Source organism: Psammomys obesus, unplaced genomic scaffold, assembly GCF_907164565.1.
Source record: "Psammomys obesus unplaced genomic scaffold, mPsaObe1.curated_primary_1811, whole genome shotgun sequence".
Lineage (NCBI taxonomy): Eukaryota > Metazoa > Chordata > Mammalia > Rodentia > Muridae > Psammomys > Psammomys obesus.
Genome location: NW_026590061.1, coordinates 2,475,634 through 2,499,179, shown reverse-complemented (window position 1 = coordinate 2,499,179; position 23,546 = coordinate 2,475,634). Strand labels below are relative to the sequence as shown.

Here is a 23,546-nt window from a genome sequence, read left to right as displayed (position 1 = left end):
GAACACCCGTAGCTCGGCTTTGCTCTGGCCAAGGTCTAAGGGCTTTCCCTCTCAAGCTCCCGTCCACAAAGAGAAACCCACTCTCAGGATCTGGGACTAGAATTCCCGTTGATAAGAAGTCCCCCAAAGTCCCCAGACGAAATCTGTATTTAATGAAGCTGCAAACCAGAACCCCCAGGGCACAGCAGATCCTCTCCAGACTAAATTCAGGTCTCAGAATTCCACATAGAGCTCACCTTCAAAACAGCCACAAAACACTAAAGGCCTGAATAACCCCAGCTAGGACCTTCTGCAGGAACAGCTGAAACTACGACACAGCTTCCTACAAAGAAGCTAGGTTCTAGGTCTCAAGTTACTTCAACATTTCCCAGAGTCACGCCCACCCTCCACCTCAGCAAGTGGAGTTGGGGTACACAACCAAAAGCCATCAGCAGAGGGCTCCAATCCACAGACTATGGACTGACCACCCAGACGGCAAATGCAAGGTTAGCTCTGCAGCTCAGGCCCCAGGCTCTGAGCAAGTGTCAACTTCTGAGGAGCTAAACCTTGAGACTGGCATACAGATAGGGATCTCTGTGGGCTCAGGGTAGCAGCGCCCCCTGGCATCCGGCTGGGGAAACTACAATTACCATAAGAAAAACAGCACCCTCCTCAACCCCCAGGCCGGGTACCAAAACATACAGGCTCAGAGTCTGCAACCAAACAATTATAATATCTCATAACCAAACAGACGTCCTTAGCTGAGTATTTATTAAGATATCAGTCAGCAGGATGCCACACATGGACTATTACAGGGCTAAATGCCTTCTGTCTATGTGGAGTTACCGGAAAATGTTATGTACATATTAAGCCAAAGAGACAGTTATTTCATGATCAAACCACTTGGAAAAACGTAAACCTGCAGAGTCTCCGGGAGCTCTGTGGGGAGGAGGGACAGGTGGCAGGCAGGGCCTGGCAGGACAGTGGGTCTACTCTGCTGTCGTGGGTGACATTATTCAGTTCTCACAACCATTCGCACAATGGGCTGCAGACAGTGAGCCCTCAACAAAGCAAAGCCTTTAGTTCCTAAAATGTGTTGGGTGTGGCTCGTCAAGTCTAAGACACAACACACAGATCCCGGATGTGAGCAAGGGGGTAAGAGAGCAGAGAGGAAGTGTGTGAGAACTGTCTTCTTCACGTGAAATTTCTCTCTAGACGCCAAACTGTCCTGAAAATGAAGTCTGTGAAAAAACCTAAGAACATGTAATCACACATGAGCAGAAAAATAATGACATAAACATTCCTAAGAAAATTCCAAATGGGGCTGGAGAGATGGCTCAGTGGTTAAGAGCTCTTGCTGTAGCAAGAAGGAGGACCCTGGGTAAGATGATCAATCCTCACTTAGGAAGACAAAAAGGATAAACATTGGAAGAAGGAGAAAACAGGGAACAGGACAGAGGCCTAGCACAGAGGTCCTCTGAAAGACTACCCAGCAGGGTATCAAAGCAGAAGCTGAGACTCCTAGCCAAAGTTTGGGCAGAGTGCAGGGAATCTTCTGAAAGAAGGGGGAGATAGACCTGGAGGGAACAGGAGCTCCACAAGGAGAATAACAGAACCAAAAAATCTGGGCCCAGGGATCTTTTCTGAGACTGATACTCCAACCAAGGACCATTCATGGAGATAACCTAGAAAGACACACACACACACACACACACCCGCACAGATGTAGCCCATGGCAGCTCAGTGTCCAAACAGCAAAACTTGAAAATGTTTTAAATTAGAAAAGCAACCCCCAACTATCCACACTCTGGAAGGAGCACACACGGACATCAAGTAGAAGGAACAAAACATTTAGGAAGCAACAAAACTGGTGAAAACCACCAAATAAATGTGAAAACAGCCCATTTGCAGTCATGAACAAGTATAAGGGCTAAAGTTAAACCTTCAGCTGGTGTAAACTACAAATAAGATGTGGGTGAAATTACTCAGTGAGTAAGTTACTCGGTGTTTACTGCAAGGTTCGAGAGAAACTACCAGATCTGTATTTCCATTAACGTGTCAGCGCAGCCACACTAAGACGGTTTAATGTATACTGCGCTGGAGTTTCAAAATGAAGACGCAGCTGAACACACAGCAAGTGTCTTCCTAGCCACAACCAGCCTGCATGAGGGGTCACAGCGGTTTTCTGGAGTCATCTCCACTGCTCACTGAGGCTATTCGCTGAGGCAGAGTCCGTCAGTCCATCCCACGGCTCACCAATAAGGCTAGTCCGGCTGCCAGCTTGCTCCTCTACCTCTGCCTTTTGATGCTGAACCCACAGGCCACCTGCGATGCCCATGCAGATTTTACATAGGTTCCAGTCATGCAAACCCCCTGGCCCTTGCGCTAGTGTGGCAAGTGTGTTAACCACTGAGCCATCTCCACAGCCCAGCAGCGTTATCTGGTACTCGTGAGCAAACAACCTCACTACCTGCCCAAACAGAACCATTAAGGAAGGGAGCCAACAAACCCACAGGAGTGGCTTATTCTGGGTACAGAAAGACCACGGGGGCCTGAGGGGTGGGTTCCGTTTATTTGTTTGTTTGTTTGTTTGTTTGTTTTGAGCCAGGGTTTCTCTGTGTAGCCCTGGCTGTCCTGGACTCACTTTGTAGACCAGGCTGGCCTCAAATTCACAAAGATCCGCCTGCCTCTGCCTCCTGAGTGCTGGGATTACAGGAGTGTGCCACCACACCGGGCCTGTTCTATTTCTTGAGATACACACTGCTCAAGTTTGATTCGTATTGCTGAGCACGTGCAACTTGAGGGGTGAAGGGCTTATACATCATACACTCCAGGCCACAGTGAATCACTGATGGAACCTGAGCAAAAGCCATGACAGCATGCTGCTTGTTGGCTCTCTTCACGGGCACATGCTTGGCTGGCTTCCTGAGACAGCCCAGGACCACCTGCTCAGGAACGGTGTCACCTGCCGAGGGCTGTGTCCTCCTCCATCAACAAACAACCAAGATTTCCCACAGACATGTCCACAGGCTCAGTCCACACTCCTTCCCAGATGACTCCAGCTTACATCCAGTTGACACAAACACAAATTACACAAATTAGCATAGCTGCCTTAACTCACTGGTTTAGCGGTAAAATGTGCCCAGGCTCCAGACAAGGCACTAGGAGGAACTCCTGGGTCACGCTCCTTCGTCCCTAAGCCGGAGGCTCAGAGGTGCCTGTTTGTTGTAGGTGATGCTGTGCACAGACAGGACAGCAGAATGCTGTTGCTAGGATACAACCAGGAGATGCAGGAGCGGCCTCAGAATTAAGCCCGAAGACCTATGATGACAAGACTGAAGCAGGAAATTACAGCTCAGGCACTTGAGGTTGGCTCAGCAGTTAAGAGCTGCTGCTGTGCTGGCAGGGACCTGAGTTCAGTTCCCAGCACCCACCCTGGGCCACTCACACTGCCTGCAACCCCAGCTGCGGGGCCTCTAGCGCCCTCTTCTGGCCTCTGCAAGCACATGCCCATGGAATACACTCACACATACACATAAATCAAAACAAGTCTTAAAAAATAAATAAAGTTGGAGCCTTATTTGCTGGTGCGTTCACACTGTCAGTTGTTAATGTCCACTGAAGCCGTGTAACTGACTTCTCTTACATGTGACTAACAGTAGCTTGGAGAGGAAAGGGTTTATTTAATGTTAACTGTCACATGAAGGGAAGCCAGAGCAGAAATCAGAGGCAGGAGCGTGCAGACAGGAAATGAAGCCAAGGCCACGGAGGAACACGGCTTAGTGGCGTGCTCTGGGGACTCACTAGGCTTGCTTTTTCACAGATCCCCTGCCCAGGGGAGGCGCCCAAGGGGGCTGGGCCCTCCCACAGCGATCACTGATCAAGGAAAGTCCCCACAGACTTTGCCACCGGCCAGCCTGACAGAGGCGCTTCCTCGGTTGAGAGTCCCTACTCCCAGATGACCCAACTTGTGTCAAAGTGACAGGGAAAACCAAACCAAACAAAAACCAAAAGAACCCCACCAGCACTGACACTAACACTCCATCAGCGCGCCGCGTCGGTCACAGCCTGTCCACGCAGACGCAGCCACGTCAGCAGAGCCGCCATGGCTCCGCAGCCAACCTCTGTGAACCCTGGATTTCCCAAGTATGTAACTCTTCATACTAAACCCCTTCTAGCCAGCATACCTAAAAAGACTGCTGTTTCCTGAGACTCGGAGACTAAATGCCAGCTTCACAACTCACTCATTCGAATCCTCCAGAACAATGATTTTTTACACCACAAGCCAGAGAGCGCCACGAAATAACTCCACAGGTATGTCTAAGCCAGTGAGAAGCCACGGTAAATTTCCTAGGACACATGTAAACTGTGATTTTTCAGAAGAGAGGGGTATAATTTGTGAAAGCATAGCAACTTGTTAATAATGTCAGAAAGCGCAATCTTAGGGAACTTGGATCTTATCATCCAAATGCTGGTCAAGTCCCAGAGTTCAAAGCCTAGGGGAGCCCGTGGGTTTTCCAAGCTTTAGTTTATTAAACTTGAAAATGTAGGCCTACAGGAATCTCCCATGTTTGCTGTGACATTCTCCAAGTGTAAAAACATCCGAGCTTTGGCGGGACGTGGGAAGCGCAGACTCAATGCCTACTTTTTCTCTTCAGAAGTGCGATAGAGAAGAATCCCGCCACCGTACGCCCTAACTGATCATAAAACAAATCTTTAGAAGTCACAAAGTCTGCACTCCACAGGCAGTTTTAAAAATTATGGGGAAGAGTCCCTAAAGCTAACGCGTAGAATGACATGTAGGTAGCCCACCGTCCTGAGACTGACGTGAGCCGCCACCCGACTCGACCTCGTCACCCGCATTTTTAAGAACCGACATGAATATTTACTTCACACTTCCTGCGCCACCACTCTGAGACCCGAAACGCCCGGAGAGCAGCAGTGTGCAACCTCACCCCCAGTGACAAACCCCAGCGGGACACCGGGCAGGCGGCTCAGGAACGCCGCCAATGGGACGCCAGCGGCGCCTGGCTTTCACAGGTGTTACAACTGCTTTTAAAAGCGGGGGCCGGCCCCTGGCTTACCAGCCGAGCACTGGCGGCCGGGCCCCCGGGACCCAGCTCACAACCTCTGCACCCCCGGTTCCCTCGGATGCGGTGCCCCCTTCTGGCCTCTATGGGCACTGCACGCGTGGGGCACAGACGGAGGTAAAGCGCTCCTAGACAGTATGTGAAAATACGCAATCTTCATCCTCATAGTGATCTTGAGAACAAACCTCGTTGGTCTCTTCACCTCCTTTGGCCTGACCTTCCCCCATCTCGCCATTCTCGTAGCTGCTGCTCTTCTCAACCCACAGCTCGGATTTCTCCACCGTCAGCCGCAGCTGGTCCAGATCTGCCTTGATTTGCTTGTAGTTATCAACATCTTGGTTTGACACCAGTAACTGCACCTAAACACAGAAAACTTCCTCCTTAATATTCTCACACAGGTTTCTGTATCCCTAGTTCCTGTACACCCTCAATCCCCTCTTTAAACACGCATTAGGTGAAGTTCAATGTTTACAGAACATTTAGGATATTGCTTTTGTACTGACTGGAAACTTAGCTGCACGTGTTCATGAACTCCAAGCAATATGGTCACATGTGAAAAGGAATTCTTAGATGTGTGCTCAAAACACTTTTTAAAATGCTAAAAGGAAATTTGGCATAAAAGTCTCTGGGTCTGGAGAGATGGCTCGGGGGCTGATGTTCTCAAAGAGACCTAAATTCAGGTCCCAGCACCAATATGGCAGCTCACAACCTCCATGGACTCCGCGCCCTCTTCTGGCGTCCAGGGGCACTGCACACAGATGTACACAAACATACATGAATGGAAACATACATACACGAAATGAAAATAAGTACTTCTTCTCTTAAAAGATAATCCAACTCTAATCTCCTGGCTCAAGCTAGTTTTTCTGGGGCTTTCTATAAATGTATCTGTTTGAAAAAGTCAACACATAAAAAACACATGGAAGAACATATTAATGGCTACAGTATGCACTCACTAATATAAACGGATGTTTCAGAACTTGGAAAAACGGCACAATTTGTAATCTATACATACTTCATGGCACATACATGGGAAACATGTGCATCTAAATGGCTACCATTTAACTCCTGTGTTCTGTCAACATCTTCCCGCAAAGCTTCCTTGCAGGCCCACGCTCGCTAAGCACAGGACATTAGTGAGACGCCCACACATAATCATTGAGAGATCAACATGCCTTCCAAGCAGCACATACGAAAAGGCTGACTCTTCATCACTTCCTTCTTTCGAAGGGGCTGCATTTTAAATTACATTTATTTTGAAGCTATGGATTGTCCAATGCACCATTCAGTTCTATAGCCAAAATAACAGCAATGGCAACAAAATTTCTAATACGTTACTGTTCCCCAGCACATCCTAAATTTTGGAGTCAGTCATTTTTAGGAAGATAAGGAGTGAAAATCACCCATGGGAGGCTCGTTCCAAAGCAGGTCCTGTCGAGGCACAGACAAGGCCTCGCCTATCCGTCAAAACAAAAAGTAACAAGCTGGGTATCATAGTACAGAGATGGGGGACTGCCAAGAGTTCAAGGTCAAGCTGAGCAATATAGTGAGTTCCGGGTCAGCTGCCCCCATCTCAGAAATGACAGACAGGGTCCCAGGAAGACAGCGTCACCATCAGGCCACCCGGCTCCCAGGCCCGTTTCTCCCCCCCCGACTCGCTGGCCGGCCTCACCTGCCTGAAGGCCTGCAGCACCTCTGCCCTCTGGCTGAAGTGCTTGAACAGCAGCTGCAGGGCTCCAGACAGCAGCGGGGGGTAGTCGTGCATGATGAGGTGGATGAGCACCCGCAGGAAGGTCCGGCCCCCCTCGTCGTCCAGCTGCACCGGCATTTTCTCCTTTCTGTAACCAGGAGAAGAGACAAGTGCGCCACGGCGTCAGAACCGTTCCCGTTAACACGTTCCCACACGCAGTTCACGGCCCAGGGCCCCACCATCCTCCTGTGCTCCCTGGCCCCTCTTCCCTGAGCCCCCTTCTGCGACGAGCATTTCCTGATGACGTCCACCGATGGCCGGAGCCTGGGCGGCCCCACTCGGCAGTCACAAACATACATACCCTCTCACACACACAGTCACATGCACAGATACATACCCTCACACACACACACACACACACACACACACACACACACAGTCACACAGACACACACAGTCACATACACACACACACACCCTCACACACCCTGAAATAATGGTTACAAGTATATTCAACACGTAAGCCGGCCACAGTCACTCGCTGTCACTCTAGAGGCCTACACTGTGTAGGTGACCGCACACCCACATGCCGGCACGGCTGGTGGTGGTCTGTGAAGAGCTCTCCCGTCCGTCACCTGCCCGGCACACTGCAACCCGGCACAGGGTGGCTGTGCAGTCCCCCCTCCAGGAACCTTCAGCTGTGTCACCTTACAGAACACACTGTCACCACCAGTGTGTCACTACGCCATGTCTGTGCTGTAGGTGACATCACAAACTGGCTCTACCTCCTTCCCCAGAATAACAACACACTTCAATGGGAAAGCATAGCACAAGCCAGTGTCTCGGAAGAAGACAGGGCTGTGCCAGGTGTTCACCACCTTATAAATCTTCGGGGCCTCCCTCCCTCCTTCCTGCTTCCCCTCCCTCCCTCCCTCCCTCCCTCCTTCCTTCTTCCCCTCCCTCCCTCCTTCCTGTCTCCCCTTTCTTTCTCCCTCCCTCCCTCCTTCCTTCCTGCTTCCCCTCCCTCCCTCTTTCCTGCTTCCCCTCCCTCCCTCCTTCCTGCTTCCCCTTCTTCCCTCCTTCCTGTCTCCCCTTTCTTTCTCCCTCCCTCTTTCCCTCCTTCCTTCCTGCTTCCCCTCCCTCCTTTGCCTCCACTCCCTCCCCTACACAGACTCTCACTGTGGAGCCCAGGCTGGCATGGAGCTGTGGATCCTGGGGTCCCGATGAATCTTAGCTCTTACTACTCTTTTAGAGAAAAAGAGGCCATAAGGAGATCATGTAAGCAGGCTGCCTCCTCGAGTTACCTAAGGCCTGTACTAGAATCTCAGCGATGCTGACTGAGATCTGCTTGCTCGTTCTGGCTGCTACTGTTTCACTTCTGAAAAAGAAACTTTACACGCCAGGACGCGGCAGCGACGGAGGGCGGTCATGCCATGGCACCTACGTTCCTCCATCATGGACACTTGACAGAAAGGCCTGGCTCCTCACACAGAAAGCTTGGGGCACCATCCAAAGAAGCCACGTTCTTGCCTCAGCTATCTGAGACTCAGGGATGCGATGTGTTGCAAGACACAACAATATTTATACCAGGAAACCAAAGGGCATTTCAATGCTCTCGTTAGCTAAGGAAGTCAAAGCTAAGAATTCTGAGGAAGCTAAATATGTGGATCTCGTTTCTCCCATTTGTTCAGGTGACTTAAGGGTCATGCTCTTCCCTGAGTAAAAAACTTTGTTTCTGGCAGAAATAAGTGAGCAGCAACGGGGGAATCTAAACATATCTAAAAGATGAATGACAGAAAACTATGGACAAACTTCGAGGTAGGGTGTATTCACGTATAACAAAGAGGCAGCAGACTACCTTCCAGCAAACATGGTTTCTGCCTGGGCCGCGATCTCGTCGATGTCAGGAACGAGGGCTGTGAAGACACACGGAGAACGCCTTTATTTTCTGCTCACACTCACTTACTTGAAGGTATTTTTTACTTCAACACCTTTTGTGACACCGAATCTTAACAGTCCAGAAAACCACAATGCAGTTCCACTTACTCAGCACGCTGGTGCTTTGCCAACCTGACACAGCTAGCATCACCCTGGAGACATTGTCAATGAGGAACCGTCTACACTGGGTTAGCCTGTGGGCAGTGGGTGGGGCAGAACTTGTCTTGTTCACCGATGTTCACTGATGTGGGAAGGCCCAGCCCACCGTGGGTGGCACCATTCCCTAGGTGTGAGGTCCTGGATCGTTTAAGAACTCAAGCTGAGCACAAGCAGGTGCACAGGCCTGCACTTACTTCCATCTTGTCCTTGCGGATACGGTGTGACCAGCTCTCTGTGGGGCATGTTCTGTGACTTTCCTGCCATGCTGGACTATAACACGGAAATATAGAAACGAGCCCCTTCTCCCCTAAGCTGCTTTTTGCTGGAGTATTTTATCACAGCAACATAAAAACAAACCGGGACAAAGTTGAGCATATTAACTGACGCTTCCGCATATGTGCGTGTGTGTTTAGATGCTGCGCATTGCATCCAGGCTCCAAATGTGCTGGCTCCTATTTAATACAAGCCTTAAACTAACGGGTTACCGTCAGCAGCTGCGAGCAAAGATGGTCAAGGGCGTCTTTACAAAGGTGCTCTTCTTTGTAAGTGTGTGTGTGTGTGCGTGTGTGTGCGTGTGTGTGTGTGTGTGCGTGTGTGTGTGTTTGGTGTGTGCCTACAAAAAAACACAAGTAACACGAGTGATGGCACAGAACACTTTGTTCTCCTTTACTTTCACTTCACATGTGAGGATATTCTGCCCACACGTGTGCACAGAGACCAGAGAAGGGTGTCAGATGCCCTGGAACTAGAGTTAGGTACAGCTGTGAGCTACCCTGTGGGTGAGAGGACGCTAACAGGCTCTGAAAGGGCAGCCGGTGTTCTCAACAGCTGAGCCGTCCCCCCAGCCACAAGGGAAAAGTTTTTTTTAAAGGATCAAAATCCACATAAAGAGCCACGTCACTGTGCTGCCATGGATGTGACCTTCCCGCCACGCCTGAAATCTTTCTCTTTGTCTTGCACAGGGTCATTTCCTACCTGAGGCAATTATCTCTAAAGCATGAAAAGAGAGATACAAAAAGAAGGGACAATCCTACGCCTCTGCATGCACGCACGCAAATCGGCTCCATCACAGAAAGCATTTCCAGGGGTGCCCTCAACCGTTGCTGGGTACTTTGCTGACCCTCTCGCTCATGTTTCCACTAGTCTGGCTTCGGGGAGCCAGTGGCTGTTATGTCTCTGTCAATGAGGCCGCCTGCCCGGCTTTCGATTTGGCCTGGTCGTCCCTGGAGACAGTCCTTTGGGCTCTGTGCTTCTGGGAAACTTCAGCGTGCCAGGGCGCCTGAGTGGCTCCTCAGGCAGGATGGAGGCCAGCCTCTGCAGGGCAGGCTGCCTTCGGAGCAGAGGGGTCCGCAGTGAGGCGGCGGCCTGGTCCCTTCTCACTGCCCTCACAGCAGGTGGGGGGGGGGGAGAGGCGGCTCCAGCACTGCTGGGGCTTCCCACATGCGCACAGCGTCAGCCTCAGAGAAGCCTCCTTAACTATTAGGCTGTCTGAGGCCTGAGGTGGAGTTTAAAGCCTGCCAGGCCCATCCAGGTAAAAGGAGAACGAATATTTCTCAGTCTTCACAAAGTTCTCTCTGTAACCTAAACATTTCACAGCCATTTTCATGCTCGTTGGGATTATGATCCGAGTCTCAGAAACATGCTGGTTTTAAGTGTGAGGTAGAATTCCAAAGCCAGGGGCCACCACAGGAGAGCATTTGGGGAGCCCTTCCTCTCCGTTCTCTAGCTAACCAGGGCTTGCGCGCGCACACACACACACACACACACACACACACACACACACACTGCCCTTCAGCTGCACCTCCTCTGTGAAATGGCAGAATAAACAGCAGCCCCGCCATCACAGGGGGGGGGGGCAGTCACGGGCCGGGCGCAAAGGACACAGTGACAACAAAGCCTCCCTGTCTTGCACGGCTCTGTGTCAGCCTCAGCCAGTAGATACTGTCCTCTCCTGACACAGAAACACTTTTGCTTTAAGATAGGTGTAAAAGGTGCTAGAAGTCTTTAAAAGCAGAATGCAAAATCAAAGATTGTGCAGAAGCCTTATGGCAACCTATTGTTCTGTAAGCTAGTTAAATACAAACACACACAAATACACTCGCACACACCATATATATGTGTGTGTATATATATATATATACACACACACACACAACACTCATATATATGTACATATACACGTGCACAAACATATACACACATGTAGATAATCTCCACAGACCACACACGTGTACACACCTATGCATGCTCACATGGAATGTGAACAGATGCCTCCTGCATGGGTAGACAGTGCTACTTGCAGAAAACATGGGTTATTACATTCAAACCTCAGTGCAAGGCACAGAATACCTCCCTGTGAACACTGATCAGGTTATTGTCATTGTTCCTGGTCGCCTGTCGCGGCCAACAATAAAGGCCTCATTGCTGAAGACATCACTCACTTTGGATTCAAGACAACACCTCAGCCTCGACACACCGGAGGCCTCCTCCTGCCCTCGCTTACAGACAGCCAAATCTCGCTGCACTGGCTACTGAAAGGGAAAGGCTTCGAGCCTCACCCAGCGCTGGGCCCTGCACACTCAGGACTGACACGCTGGCGAGATGCGCCCACTGGTGCAGCGGGGGCATGGAGGGTACAGGAGGAACCAGCCACTTTTGATTGGACACGAGGCTGGAACCACAGGAGGGATTTCATAACTGCTCAAAGCCGTGACTGGGGAGCTCGCAGGCCCTGTCACCAACAACTAGATTCTGCCTGTGCTGACAGCTTTCTAAACACGCATGCTTGCACTTGTAGATCTCCGCTGATCTCAGCTTTGGTCAGAGAAGCTCCTTTCTCCATGGATAATGGTTACGTAGATAATCGGTCAACATACAGAACGTAAATAACGCTGGGCACTCAGCTGCGGACGGGCCATCTCCAGCAGCCGCCCGGCAGCCGGGGTGCAGGGAAGGTTGTAGAAGATGGAGCAGGAAGAAGGTAAGAGTCAGCAGACGGAGCAGTGCTCTGAAACGCCCATGTGCAGACACACACGGCTGGTGCGCACGTTAACTCACAGCAGCCAACATCCTGGCATGGATGCTGGCAACGGAAGGCTGCTGAGGGAGGGAGGGTCAGTCTCCTCGGATAAGTGTGCTGAGCTGACCGTGCCCTAGGGAGCAGCCACACGTTCACGCGGGCAGCCCCAGCTGGACTCAGGGGTTGTCAAGAGCAAAGACAAAGCAATGAACTGGGGATGGAAGGGAGGCGGGGGCGTGAGAAGGAGGGAGGAGCGGATGGACAGACACCATCAAAACACGCTGTGGGTACGGGAAATTCCCAAGGAATAAAAGGTACCATTTAAAATGGCCTTAAAAGTACAGAAACAGAACGCAAACGGCAGGCGCTGCCACAGAGATACCTGACGGCAGCAGCGCGTCCGGGGAGCCGCCGGCAGCCGCGTCGCCGTTGTCGCTGCTCTCCCCGAACTCCCTCTTGTATATGGACAGCATGTACGAGATGCGGTAGTCCAGCCTGACGCTCAGGATGAACTGGAAGAAGGACCAGGACAAACGGCTCGTCAGCGCAGGCTGGCAGGTGCCAGTCCTCGGGGTCACAGGCGTCTGCACACCCTTAAACACGGGCCCGCAAGACCGTCGAGAGGAAGGCCTTGCGCATGAGCCTGGCAACGCGGCTCCACCCCCAGATCGCAAAGCGGGGGGGGGGGGGACGCACGGTGACACAGGCGCCCTCACACACACAGCAAACGGTTAATGCAGGCCACGACACAACAACCACACTTGCTGTCAGTCTTCAAGTGAACCAGCCAGCGCTTACTTGTGCACTGCAGACGCTCCATCGTTTACCCGTTTGATTCAGTTTTAAAATGAAGGACAGGTTTGTGATTTCACTGGTCAGTACTAAGGAAAACCTACATTTGTTTGTTTGTTTGTTTTGGTGGGTTGTTTCTGAGACAGGGTCTTCTGTAGCCCAGGCTGGCCTCAAACTCCCTGTGTTTCAGAGGATAGCCTTGCACGCCTCTTCCTCCTCCAAAGTTCTGGGGGTCACGGGTGTGTGCTACCACACCTGGTCTGCACTGAGTTTTAGACACAAGCCATTCCGGTATCCCACAGCTGTTCCCTGACTACCCCAGGGTGGGGAGTCTTGGAGATCTAAGACGTAACGCTGGAACGCTCCAGGCACACTGGCAGCTTTCTTTGCTGAGAGGAAAAGGCCAGAGCTGCTTCTGTGCACAGAAAGGCTGTGGCTTCCACCGCAGTGGGTTGATGCAGCAATCCTGCTGTCAGTCCAGGGCGCCAGCTGAAACCTGGCTCCTGGCTTTCCCCTTGGGTTTCTGTCACCACCTCAGGGTCGTGACACACAAACAGTAATGAAGCCACCCTTAAGGCCCCTGCTCTGCTGGGAGCCTGGGGAACCCAAACATTGGGAATCCCTGCCTGAAGGAATAAGTGACTGCTGAGGTGGGGGACCGGGAAGACGCTCGGAGGCTGTGCTGCAGACGGTCGGCACCTTCCCCTCACCTGCCCTGAGATAAGCAGACGTCATCAGCACAGCTATTCCAGTGCCCTGTGTCATCCAGTACCTCCTCCTGTACATCGGTGAGGCTTCAGAAATGCTGGCTTCTGAGTCTCATGGAAGAGTGGCGGTTAGGATAGAAGGACCCAGAGGGGACAGGAGCCCCACAAGAAGACCAAGAGAGTCAACTAACCAGGGCCCAGAGGGGCTTGAGGACACTGAGGCACCAACCATGCATGGACTAGACCTTGGACCTCTACACAGATGTAGCTGATGGGCAGCTTGGTCCTCATGTGGGTTGCCTAGTAAGTGGAACAGGAGCAGATTCTGACATGGACTCTGTTGCCTGCTTTTCGATCACTTTCCCCTGGGGAGCTGCCTTGCCACAGGGGAAGAGGATGCACTCAGTCCTGATGTGACCTGATGAGCTGGGGGTGGGAGGCTCCCCTTTACTGAGGCGTGGGGGGAGGGGACAGGGAGGGTGGCATCAGGAGGAGAGAAGGGAGGGGCTACAACAGGGTTGTAAAATGAATAAATTAAAATGAAAATGAAAAAATAAAAGATGGAAGGACAAGACAAGAAAAAGAAGTAAATACACAAATAAATAAACTAATTAATTAATTAATTACTGTATAAGAAAACAGACCCAAAGGAAATGGGATAATATTTAAATAAATTGGCTTAACAAAAGGAAAGAACAGAAAAGGAAAGCTGGCCTTTCTACTATCAGTAGACTGTCTCTCCTTCCTCCCAGGACCCAGCCCTTACTCAGGGCTCAGACTCCTCTATCCCATGGGCCCTGTGTCACATACAATTTCCCATCAGTCTCTGTGCTCGTTCAAAGTCCACCGAACCTTGACTCTCTTCCCCGCCCATGAGAGTAGGCTCTCAGGACACTGCCGGCACGCCCAGCGCCCAGCACACACCTTTCTAGGATCCCCTGGCCAGGACCTGGTCCTCTCTCCTTTCTCCCCCCCATCTCTCCTTTATCCTTTCCTCCCTCCCTTTCTTTCGCCCCTTCCCTGCATCCTCTCCCCCTGTGCTGCACCTGGACGGAAGCAAGCTCTCACTACAGCTACTCTTGGTTAAGTTCATCCATAAAAGACCATACAAAGAGTGCCTACAGATGCTGCTGTTGCTAGGAACTCGAGCTGACTCCCAGCACCCACGTCAGACAAGGCACAACCACCTAGAACTCCAGCTTCAGGGAGTCCAGTGCTCTCTTCTGGCTTCTGCAGGCACCTGTATTCACAAGCACATACCACACACACACACACACACACACACACACACACACACACACACACTACAGATCCTTTCTGATATCATATTTTAAGGTGATCCGGTTGTAAATGTGGCTCTTGATGAGCATAAGGTCCAGAAGCACACACAAACCCACAGCGACTCTATACTGGCTGCGAACATGACACGCCCAGGATAGCTATTCTCCAGTGGGCGGGGCTTTATAAAGTGTGGGCACACCCACACGGGGAACAGTAGACTAGTACAGGGCATGCCCCTGCATCAGGACAGTGGAGACGGAAGCTAGGCTATGGGTGCTCAATACACAAGTGGGTTTTTTTTTTTGGGGGGGGGTTAACTCAAATGCCTAAAAGAGGAAAGAAAAGAATTCAAGCTGAGACACTCTGGAAGCATTCAGCTCTGTTGAAATGAGAACTCACCAGATTTCATTTCCTAACTGCAGATATGGTAAAGGATAAAAGGGCAACCACAAGTCAGAGAAAAAGCCAGGCCTGGTAGCTCCCACCTATATTCCAGCAACCTCAGCACTTGGAATGCTCAGGCAGGAGGATTTCATGAGTTCAAAGCTAGCCTAAGTTAGTTACAAAGCGGACTCTCGGCTACTCAGGGCTACAGAACAAACCATCCTTGTCTTTTAAAAATATAAATAAATGTAAAAATTTGTAAAGGCAGAAAAAGAGAGTAAATAAGGCCAGAGCGTAAGAATCAAACAGTGCTCACTGAAACACGCGGTTAAACAGGGTAAAGAGGAGGAGCTGACAGAGAGCAGCCTGGGTTCAGCGCCAGAGGTGCTGCTGGGATGTCCCCAGAGGGCAGCACTCGAGGGCAGCGCGCTGTGACACAGGAGAGCCTGCCTGGAGGTCAGACAGCAGAAGAGGTTCAGGGGAAACTCCCCAAGTGCTGGAATGAGGCTGCAGGCACACAGCCCTGCCCCTGCTTCACCTGTGACAGGCACCATCGCTGGAGCCACAGGGGAAAATGAGTCACAAGCATCAGTGCGGGTGGGGTGCTGAACAGGGGCCCTTCGGTCCATTTCTCAGCTTCAGGATAAAAACATTTCATGATTTTTTTCAAGGCCATGAGCACAGGGTCGGAAGCCTGCCAACATCTCTCAGGACTTGGCCTCTGGAAACCCCGGAGGAACCGAGACATGTTTTATGATGATAAATCTAATTACTCTGAGTGAGACACGCCGGAGCCTTCCAGGACTGCAGAGCCACTTCTGGGAGCTCAGCCTACATTAGATGATGCCGAAGGATTTGGGAAATTCTGTTTACAGTCTGAAGACAGTCTCGAAGGCTACGGGGTCCATGCAATGACTCTGGAGTAAAGGCCGTAACCAAGGTGCCATGAATAGCCTGTGTGACAAGGCTCTGGTGCTCATTAAGGTGACAGCGGTTAAGTATTAAACTTGGCTAATGTGCAAAAAACAAAAACAAACAATCCCAGCCCCTCAGAAACACAAAGAGAGCAAGTGTGTGAAGTAACAAAATCAGCTGCTGGACCAAGCCTTGACCCAGGCTATGTCGCCCAGGCTGGCCTTGAGCTCACAGACATCCTCTGTCTCCGCCTCCTGAGCACTAGAATTATACAAGAGATCTGGACACATGGAATGCACACGTGTGTTTCACGCATTTGAAACAGGTGATTAGCACGCCATCACTCAATACACCTGCTCAAAACATCTTTCTTAAGAGAAGAAATATTTGATCGAGGTGAATGCTAACTGATAATAAACACGGAAAGCAATTCCATCACCCACAAACCAGTCCACAATTGCTAAATACCATCAGTGTGCCAGGACTAAACAGCGTGAGTGTGCAAGAGGCCTCAACAGCTCTTCCTCCTTCAAAACAAGAATAATCTGAGGGTGACTGCCGTCCAGCACACGTGGGACCAGGAACATTGCAGTATGTGCACGGGGAAACCAGGAAGAATACCAAACACCTGGAATCCCAGGAAGCTAAGGCAGGGGGATTGCCACAAGTTCCGCATGAGCCTGTGCTACAGAGCCACAGACACACTCACTCAGACACACACACACATACAAACACATCCATACACATGCATACTCACACACACACACACACACACACACACACACACACACACACACACACCGTGACACGGCACAAAGCTTCAGTGACACCAATGACCCGGGCAGCATCTTTGTCGGTGTCAAGCCCAAGACACACCTGTAGAATCTCTATGACCTTCAGCTTGGTGTCCATCACCGTCACGTCCTCCTGCTCTCCAGGGCTCGCCTGCTTGCTGGGGTGGACGCTGGGCTGCGCGTCAGGCACACTCACCGGGAAGATGGAGCCCCGGCTGAGCACCATTTGTGTCATCATCTCTCCCACCCCGTGGATGGTCCTCATGACGTTGTTGCCTGGCACAGGAGAGGCCCCAGTCAGCACACGCACACTCGGGCACAGCATCCGCACCCTTGTTCGTCTGCAGACACGGCAGAGGCCGTCACACTGCGACCCGCTGGGCCTTACGGACCCTGTGTTCTCGCTCACTACTGTGAAAGCTAGGGTGCCCTGTGCTCTGGGGGTCACTACTGTGAAAGCTAGGGTGCCCAGTGCTCTGGGGGCCACCGTGCCACACCGATTTGACAAACAGAAAGAAATGGCATTTATCTCGAAGACACAGCAGATTTCTGGGGGAACAAAGACAGCAACCAAGTCCCTGTGAGCAAATCAACAAGGTCCTTTTCCTTGTCTGAGGAGAGGTTTCGGCCTGAAGTCTAAGGTGTAGAGGGGCCAGGGAGCGAGGATGGAGCCTGCCCCTTGCTCGGGAGAGGAGGAGGCCAAAGGACAAGGACGGGCAGCGTCCAAGGCTCCAGGCACCCGGCAAGAGCTGCTTCAAAAGAAGAGGCTAAAACCAATGCTCACGGGCCTTCGCTCAGCGAACCGCAACTCACCCGGGGTTTCTGGTTTCACCATCGAGTTTAGAAGTGACAACTACGTGACAGAGAAACGAGACCCTGAGAGACTTGGAGATCATCTTAATTGGCTCAAAACACTGATGCCGGCCTCTTCCCTTCCGGCCTCTGAGGGTCAGCCCTAAGACCCGACACCAGGGGCAGCAGAGCCAGCCAGTGGACAGCCTCCCGGGAGGGGTAGCCGAGAGCGCACACACGCTCAGGTAACGGCATGTTCACACGTCAGACCCCCGTGCCGCCATCTCCTTACGTGCTTTCCTACATCTCAAACCATAAAACCCCGAACCACGTTAGTCTGCCGCTTCAGGCAGGCAGGCAACTGTCTGCACTCCGCTCTGAAGGCGGAGACAGGGCTCCCCGGGGCAAGCCAGTACCTAGAGCAGCCGGGAGCAGCTGCGTTCCTGCCACGATTAACAAAGCGGACAGCAGTCAAAACAGGCACCTGATGCCACCTTCAGGCCTGCACAGGCCCGCAGGTTCATGTTCACCTGTACATATCCACCCATACACATGTGGACACATTCCACACGCACACACATGCAAAAACTCATTATCATGAGAGAAAATTGCTCGGATGTCTACACTTTTATCACGTAGCCCCAGCATGAGCCAGTGTTCATAGGGATCACACGTGTTAGAAATCTCTATATGTTTGGGTTTTCTCTTGTTCCCTCTTAAAAACAAACACATTATCACACTCCCCAAACGTTCTTACTTCCATCTTGAAACTTGCTTAATCTTTCAAAATACGAAGACACGGGGGCCTGGACGATGTCTAGGATAGCCAGCAGGGTTCTTGTCAGCCGCAGCAACTCGCTGAAGCTATAGAATCCAAAGTATATCAGGTTCCTCGCCAGGTGGACCACCTTCGCCAGGAGAGGAAGACGAAGAGCGTTGGAAAGACGGAATCAACATGTGCATTTGTACAGCTAACGAGCCACAACTATTTCTAAGCCCTCAATTCTTTCACACCCTGCAAAGGCCACTGCTGAGTCTGTGACTGACTCAAGTCTAGGATTAACTCATAGAGACTTTACGGTAATGTAAGGAGTTTATGTCCCAATATTCACCACCTAATTAAATATAAGTCAGGAGAATACCATTGTGAGTGGTTAAATTAATAAAAATGAGAGAAGAAGTCTATGTCCCCTGCCCTGGCCTCTGGCCTCCTGGGTGCGACAGGAACTACAGCGTGCGATGCAGCCTCCAGCGCGGCTCCAGAGAGGGCTGTCCTCCGGTGCGTCAGGTTTGCCTGCGGAGGCGCTACACCATTCCCCAGGGCGGATGACAGAACACTGCTGTGAGCGCTCTGTCTGTCTGTCCCTGCCTCCCTCCCCTCCTGCGCTATCACCCCTCTTCTCTCTCTCTCTCTCTCTCTCTCTCTTCGGAAGCCCAGTGCCATGTCACAAGGACACTCAGCCCACAGAAAAGCCATGTGGCAGAGGGCTGGGAGGTGTGTGGTGACAAGCCAGTACCAGCCAGGCCACCAACATCCACCCAGGCCCCGACTCACACTCCTGACAGAGGCTAACTAGTGCACAGCGGTGATGCGACGGTGACCTCTCTCCAGAGGTCCTCGTGTCGTCACATGTCAGCTCTGGTCAGCAAGGCTGCCTGCCCTTACCTACCAAGCACAACGATCGACTGCTGCAAAGAACATCAAACAGGGAAGGCCATGAGTAGCTGATGACTGAGCTAGAGCATGTTGATTGTCAAGGCATGAGGGTTGAAATGAAGCGGGCCTTCACTTGTAACGCCACTAGGCATCACTAGTCACCCAGCGCATCCGTCACGAGGACCGCTCAGAAAAGGCGACTGAGGGGATCTGCAACCTGCAGTTTTTCTTTCTCTCTTCTCTTTCAAGCTGTGTGCCATCACTTGGATGCGGTGTAACCGGCATGTGAGGGGCATTTCTACACAGCACACGGGGTCTCAAAAGCAAGTCAATGAACAAAATTAGAGCTTAAAATACCAAATCTCTATTTTATCCTCAGCAGATGGATTTATATCAGATAACGCTAAATATGAGCACAAAGGGAAATCTCTGATGCTCAGTGCATCCTATTTGCTAACAAGAACACACAATTGTGCCAGGAGTAACTATTCTGAAATGCCTGACTGGGGCTGGGAGCTGGCTCTGCCATCAGAGCTGCTGCTCTCCCAGAGGGCCTGGCTTTGGCTCTCAGCACCCACACAGTGGTCCATAACCACCTGTTCCTGGGGACCTGACACCTTCTTCTGACGACGGTGGGCACCAGGCACACAGAAAATAAATGTCTTAACTTTAAATACCTCAAATGTCAGTTTATTCTTCTCTTTGTCCCCAAAAGGAAATGGCTGATTTACAACTTCTTTCAAATATTCCTCAACAAATTCCATCGTCAGGGCAAACTTCGTCTTCATGTCGCTTCTGGAAGAGTCTGTGATGGAGTCATACCTGGGCAGTCACAGGAGCCGGTTAAATCGATGAGAAACACGGAGAGCGGCATGTCTCACGTTCTTACTCCCAGAGTGCACTGCCTTGGACACATCAAGCGACCTCTTGGGGTGTGCGTCTCTCCTACCTGTGATGGGGGTGGGGCCACCGCCACCCGGGATGGGACAGGCAGGGGAGTGCACAGCACACACTCAGCAAGCTGTGGCTGCTGGGGTTGTTTACTAGCTTCCAGAAACACGCTTCCTGCCGGAGAGCTGTCACCGTGCCCTTGGGAGAGGGTTCCCTAGCGACTCTTCCCAGATGGACGGTGTGAACCAAGTCCACAAGTGCCGTCCTATGCTTTTCTCTTTAAAGGCGAAGACACCTCACTTTGCATTCACCTGCTGAATTTAAGCATCCTGAGAAACGTCTCTGACAGCTCGTCTTCACTGTCATTTGATGGGATCTAGACTCCTCTAGGAAACACACCTCTGGGCACATCTGTGAGGGTGTTTCCAGAACCAATTAACTGAAGAGGATGGGCCCAGACTGGGTGTGGAAAGACCTTTCTCTGGGCTAGCAGCCATTGTGGAATAAGGAGGAAGAATAGAAGTGAGCTCTCTCTGCCTCCTGAGGGCAGATTCAAAGTGACGCCATGTCATGTCAAGGTCCTGGGGCTTCTCAAACTGTTGAGCCAAAAAGAAAACCCTTCCTTGCTTAGGCTGTTCTCGCTGCTACTTAAATGGTCAGAGCAATGGAAAAAAAATAATGAACACAATGTAGTGGATACTTTTCTGTCAGCTGGAGAGGAGGGAGCCGCAACTGAGAAAACCTCAATAAGACTGGGCTGTGGGCATTTTCTTAATTAGTCATTGATGTGGGAGGACCAGCCTGTCGTGGGTGGTGCCATCCCTGGGCTGTGGTCCTGGGTTCTCTAAGAAATCTGACTGAGAAAGCCGTGGGGAGCAAGCCAGTAAGCGGCCTCCACGGCCCCTGCATCAGCTCCTGCTTCCAGGTTCCTGCCCTGCTTGAGTTCCTGCCCTGACTTCCTCAGTGATAAACAGTGACAAGGAAGTGCGAGCCAAATAAACCCTTTCCTCCCCAAGCTGCTTTGATCCTGGTGTTTCCACACGGAAAAGCAGCCCTAGCAAAGACGTGAGGCTTCCAAACATACTCATGAATGGTGATCTTTGTGGGGATTTCCGTCCAGAGCCGGGCGTAGCGAACAGGCACCACGGACTCCTGGGGGTCACGGTCAACATGCATGTGGAGCATGAGCCGACAGAAGGACGCTCGGAGGTCAAAGGGCAGACTCTCATCAGACATGCACCGCAGGATCAGGTCTACAGACAGCTGTGTGGAAATCTGGTTGATGGCCAGATACTGGCGGTCCAAGCACATCCTTGCAAAGAGGTTGAGCTGGTACCTAAACACGAGACATGTTAGAGTATCCCTCATGCCAACCAAAGCCCTAACAGACAGCACAGGCAGACCCTGGGTAGGACAACCGTAAGTACAGACCGCACAGAGCCAAACACTTCATAGGCCTAACTGTCCCTATCACTCCAGCCTCTCCTGGCCAGGCTTTCCTAAGATCCAAGCCCAAAATAGGCCCTGTGTCGCATGGTGCTCCCTCCCTCTACCTTCCCCAGCCTCTGCTGGAATGCGGGGGTCCCCAGAGTCCACACTGACCTTGTCCCCACTTGTTTCCCACAGCAAACAGGGTCAGCCCACACGGTCCTACCACCGGGATGAAGGCTGCTCCAGAGATACAGGACCCTTCCCTGACTCCCACCAACTTCAGCCTTGAATCTCATCCCTTAAATTCAAAGCTCCGGTTACGTCTTTAACTGTGGTTGTTGTTTTCCTCTTTGAAGGCTAGGGAGGGCATCCACACGCCACACCACTTGTGTGGAGGTCAGAGGGCAACTTTGGGGGTTATTCTCTCCTTCTCCGTGAGTTCCAGGGATCAGAACCAGGTGGTCAGGCTCCCACAGTGAGAGTGCCTACCCACTGAGCCATCCTGTCAGCCCTGAGTCACTGATCCCAACATCCCCAACATATGGACCCTGGGAACCAACCGACACTAGTGCTTTTGCTAGTAAGCACAGGTGACCTCAGAGCCACAGACACGCGAACCACTCAGGCCCGGGAGAGCGCATGCTCACAAGATCCCGTCTCAATCCACTGCCACTTCCTGCAGTCTGTCTTGCCCCAGCCCGTTCTCCCTCGATCCACAGCCAAGGTCCTCGAGCCTCTCATCTGCCCCTGCACCCCTATATCCCGCAACAGGAAGAAGCGCCTTCCTGCACAGCAGCCCCAACTCATCAGAAAATGTGGGCAGAGAGCACAGGTTAAGGCTCATTTTGATGTTTCCAGGTGGCTCTCAGCGTTTCTGCCTCCTCCTCTGACACAGGCATCTAACATCCTCTTATGTATCTCCAGCTCCCAGAGGCTGGGACAATCAGCTCCCTGGGATCCCTGACACGGCTGTGACGCAGCTGTGGCGCAGCTGCCCTCGGTACCTGTAGTAGGTCAGAACCTCCAGGTCGGCTTTGGCGCCCTCCCTGGCTTCCTGGGCGAGGTGCCTGATGGCTTTGCCGTGGGGCTCCTTGTTGCTGTCAATCCAGTAGAGCCAAACTTCCTCGTCATCCATGTCGTCAGGAAGGATGGCGCTCTCCATGGGGTTTTCCACTTGCATGGACACCAGCCTTGAAAGCAAGGACACGCAAAGTCTATTAAGACGCATGCGAACGGCTGGGTGTTCTGGCAGACGCCTCCACGGGGCAGCTTACTTTGTCTGAATGAGGATGTCTGCGTTGCCGGGGCTCAGCATGAATTTGCAGATGAGTTCCTGAGTGACGGGGATGGCAGTGCTGTTGGACACACAGAGGTCGGACAAGTAGTCCAGAAACCTAGGAAGAGAAAAGCAAACATTAAGAAAAAGCACTTTGTTTTTATATTTTAATGGAGTACGGCTTACTGATTCCTCAGCAGCTTCATTACTGTCAACTGTCTTGCAAGTATGCTCCCACTTTTAATTCAGAACAACTGTAAGTAGTAAGGCGTGCACATGTCTGGACGCGGCCACGGGCAAGCGCTGTGTGCGTGGAGGTCATAGAGCAATCGCCAGAGTCCGTTCTCTCCTCCGCCTGCTACACCGAGCCAGCCTGGCCCGCAGACTGTTGGGGTAGATCCGGTGCTCTGTGCTCCAGTATCAACTGCTTCTTCCTGAGCTCCTAACAAGCAGATCCTCACAGATCCAACATGAAATGCTGTAAACCTCCCAGACTGTCCCTGCCTGCACCTGGGCTGGGCAGGAGGTGGGCAGAGCCTAGGTTTGAGGAGGGAGGAGGAGGGAACAGGTCGCCAAGGGCCAGCATGAACTGGGAGGACTGCCCGGAGCAGGTGCAGCCCAAGCGGAACATGAGCAAGGGGTGGCAGCACACGCCTTTAATCCCAGGACTTGGGAGGCAGCCTGGTCTACCAAGTGAGTGCAGGACAGCCAGGTACACAGGGAAACCATCTCGGGGGGGGGGGGGGGGGGG

General features: G+C 51.8%; 1 protein-coding gene across 1 annotated transcript in view; it reads right to left on the bottom strand.

Annotated features, from left to right (window-relative positions):
- Itpr2 (inositol 1,4,5-trisphosphate receptor type 2) overlaps positions 1–23,546 on the bottom strand; it is a gene marked incomplete at its 3' end in the record, with an annotated part of 262,276 nt that overhangs the window by 154,493 nt on the left and 84,237 nt on the right. Inside the window, 10 exon segments of the mRNA XM_055605618.1 lie at positions 5,255–5,428; positions 6,742–6,907; positions 8,618–8,675; positions 12,258–12,387; positions 16,831–17,024; positions 18,298–18,448; positions 19,875–20,019; positions 21,173–21,424; positions 22,524–22,709; positions 22,794–22,913. Coding sequence (XP_055461593.1) covers positions 5,255–5,428; positions 6,742–6,907; positions 8,618–8,675; positions 12,258–12,387; positions 16,831–17,024; positions 18,298–18,448; positions 19,875–20,019; positions 21,173–21,424; positions 22,524–22,709; positions 22,794–22,913 — 1,576 coding nt within the window.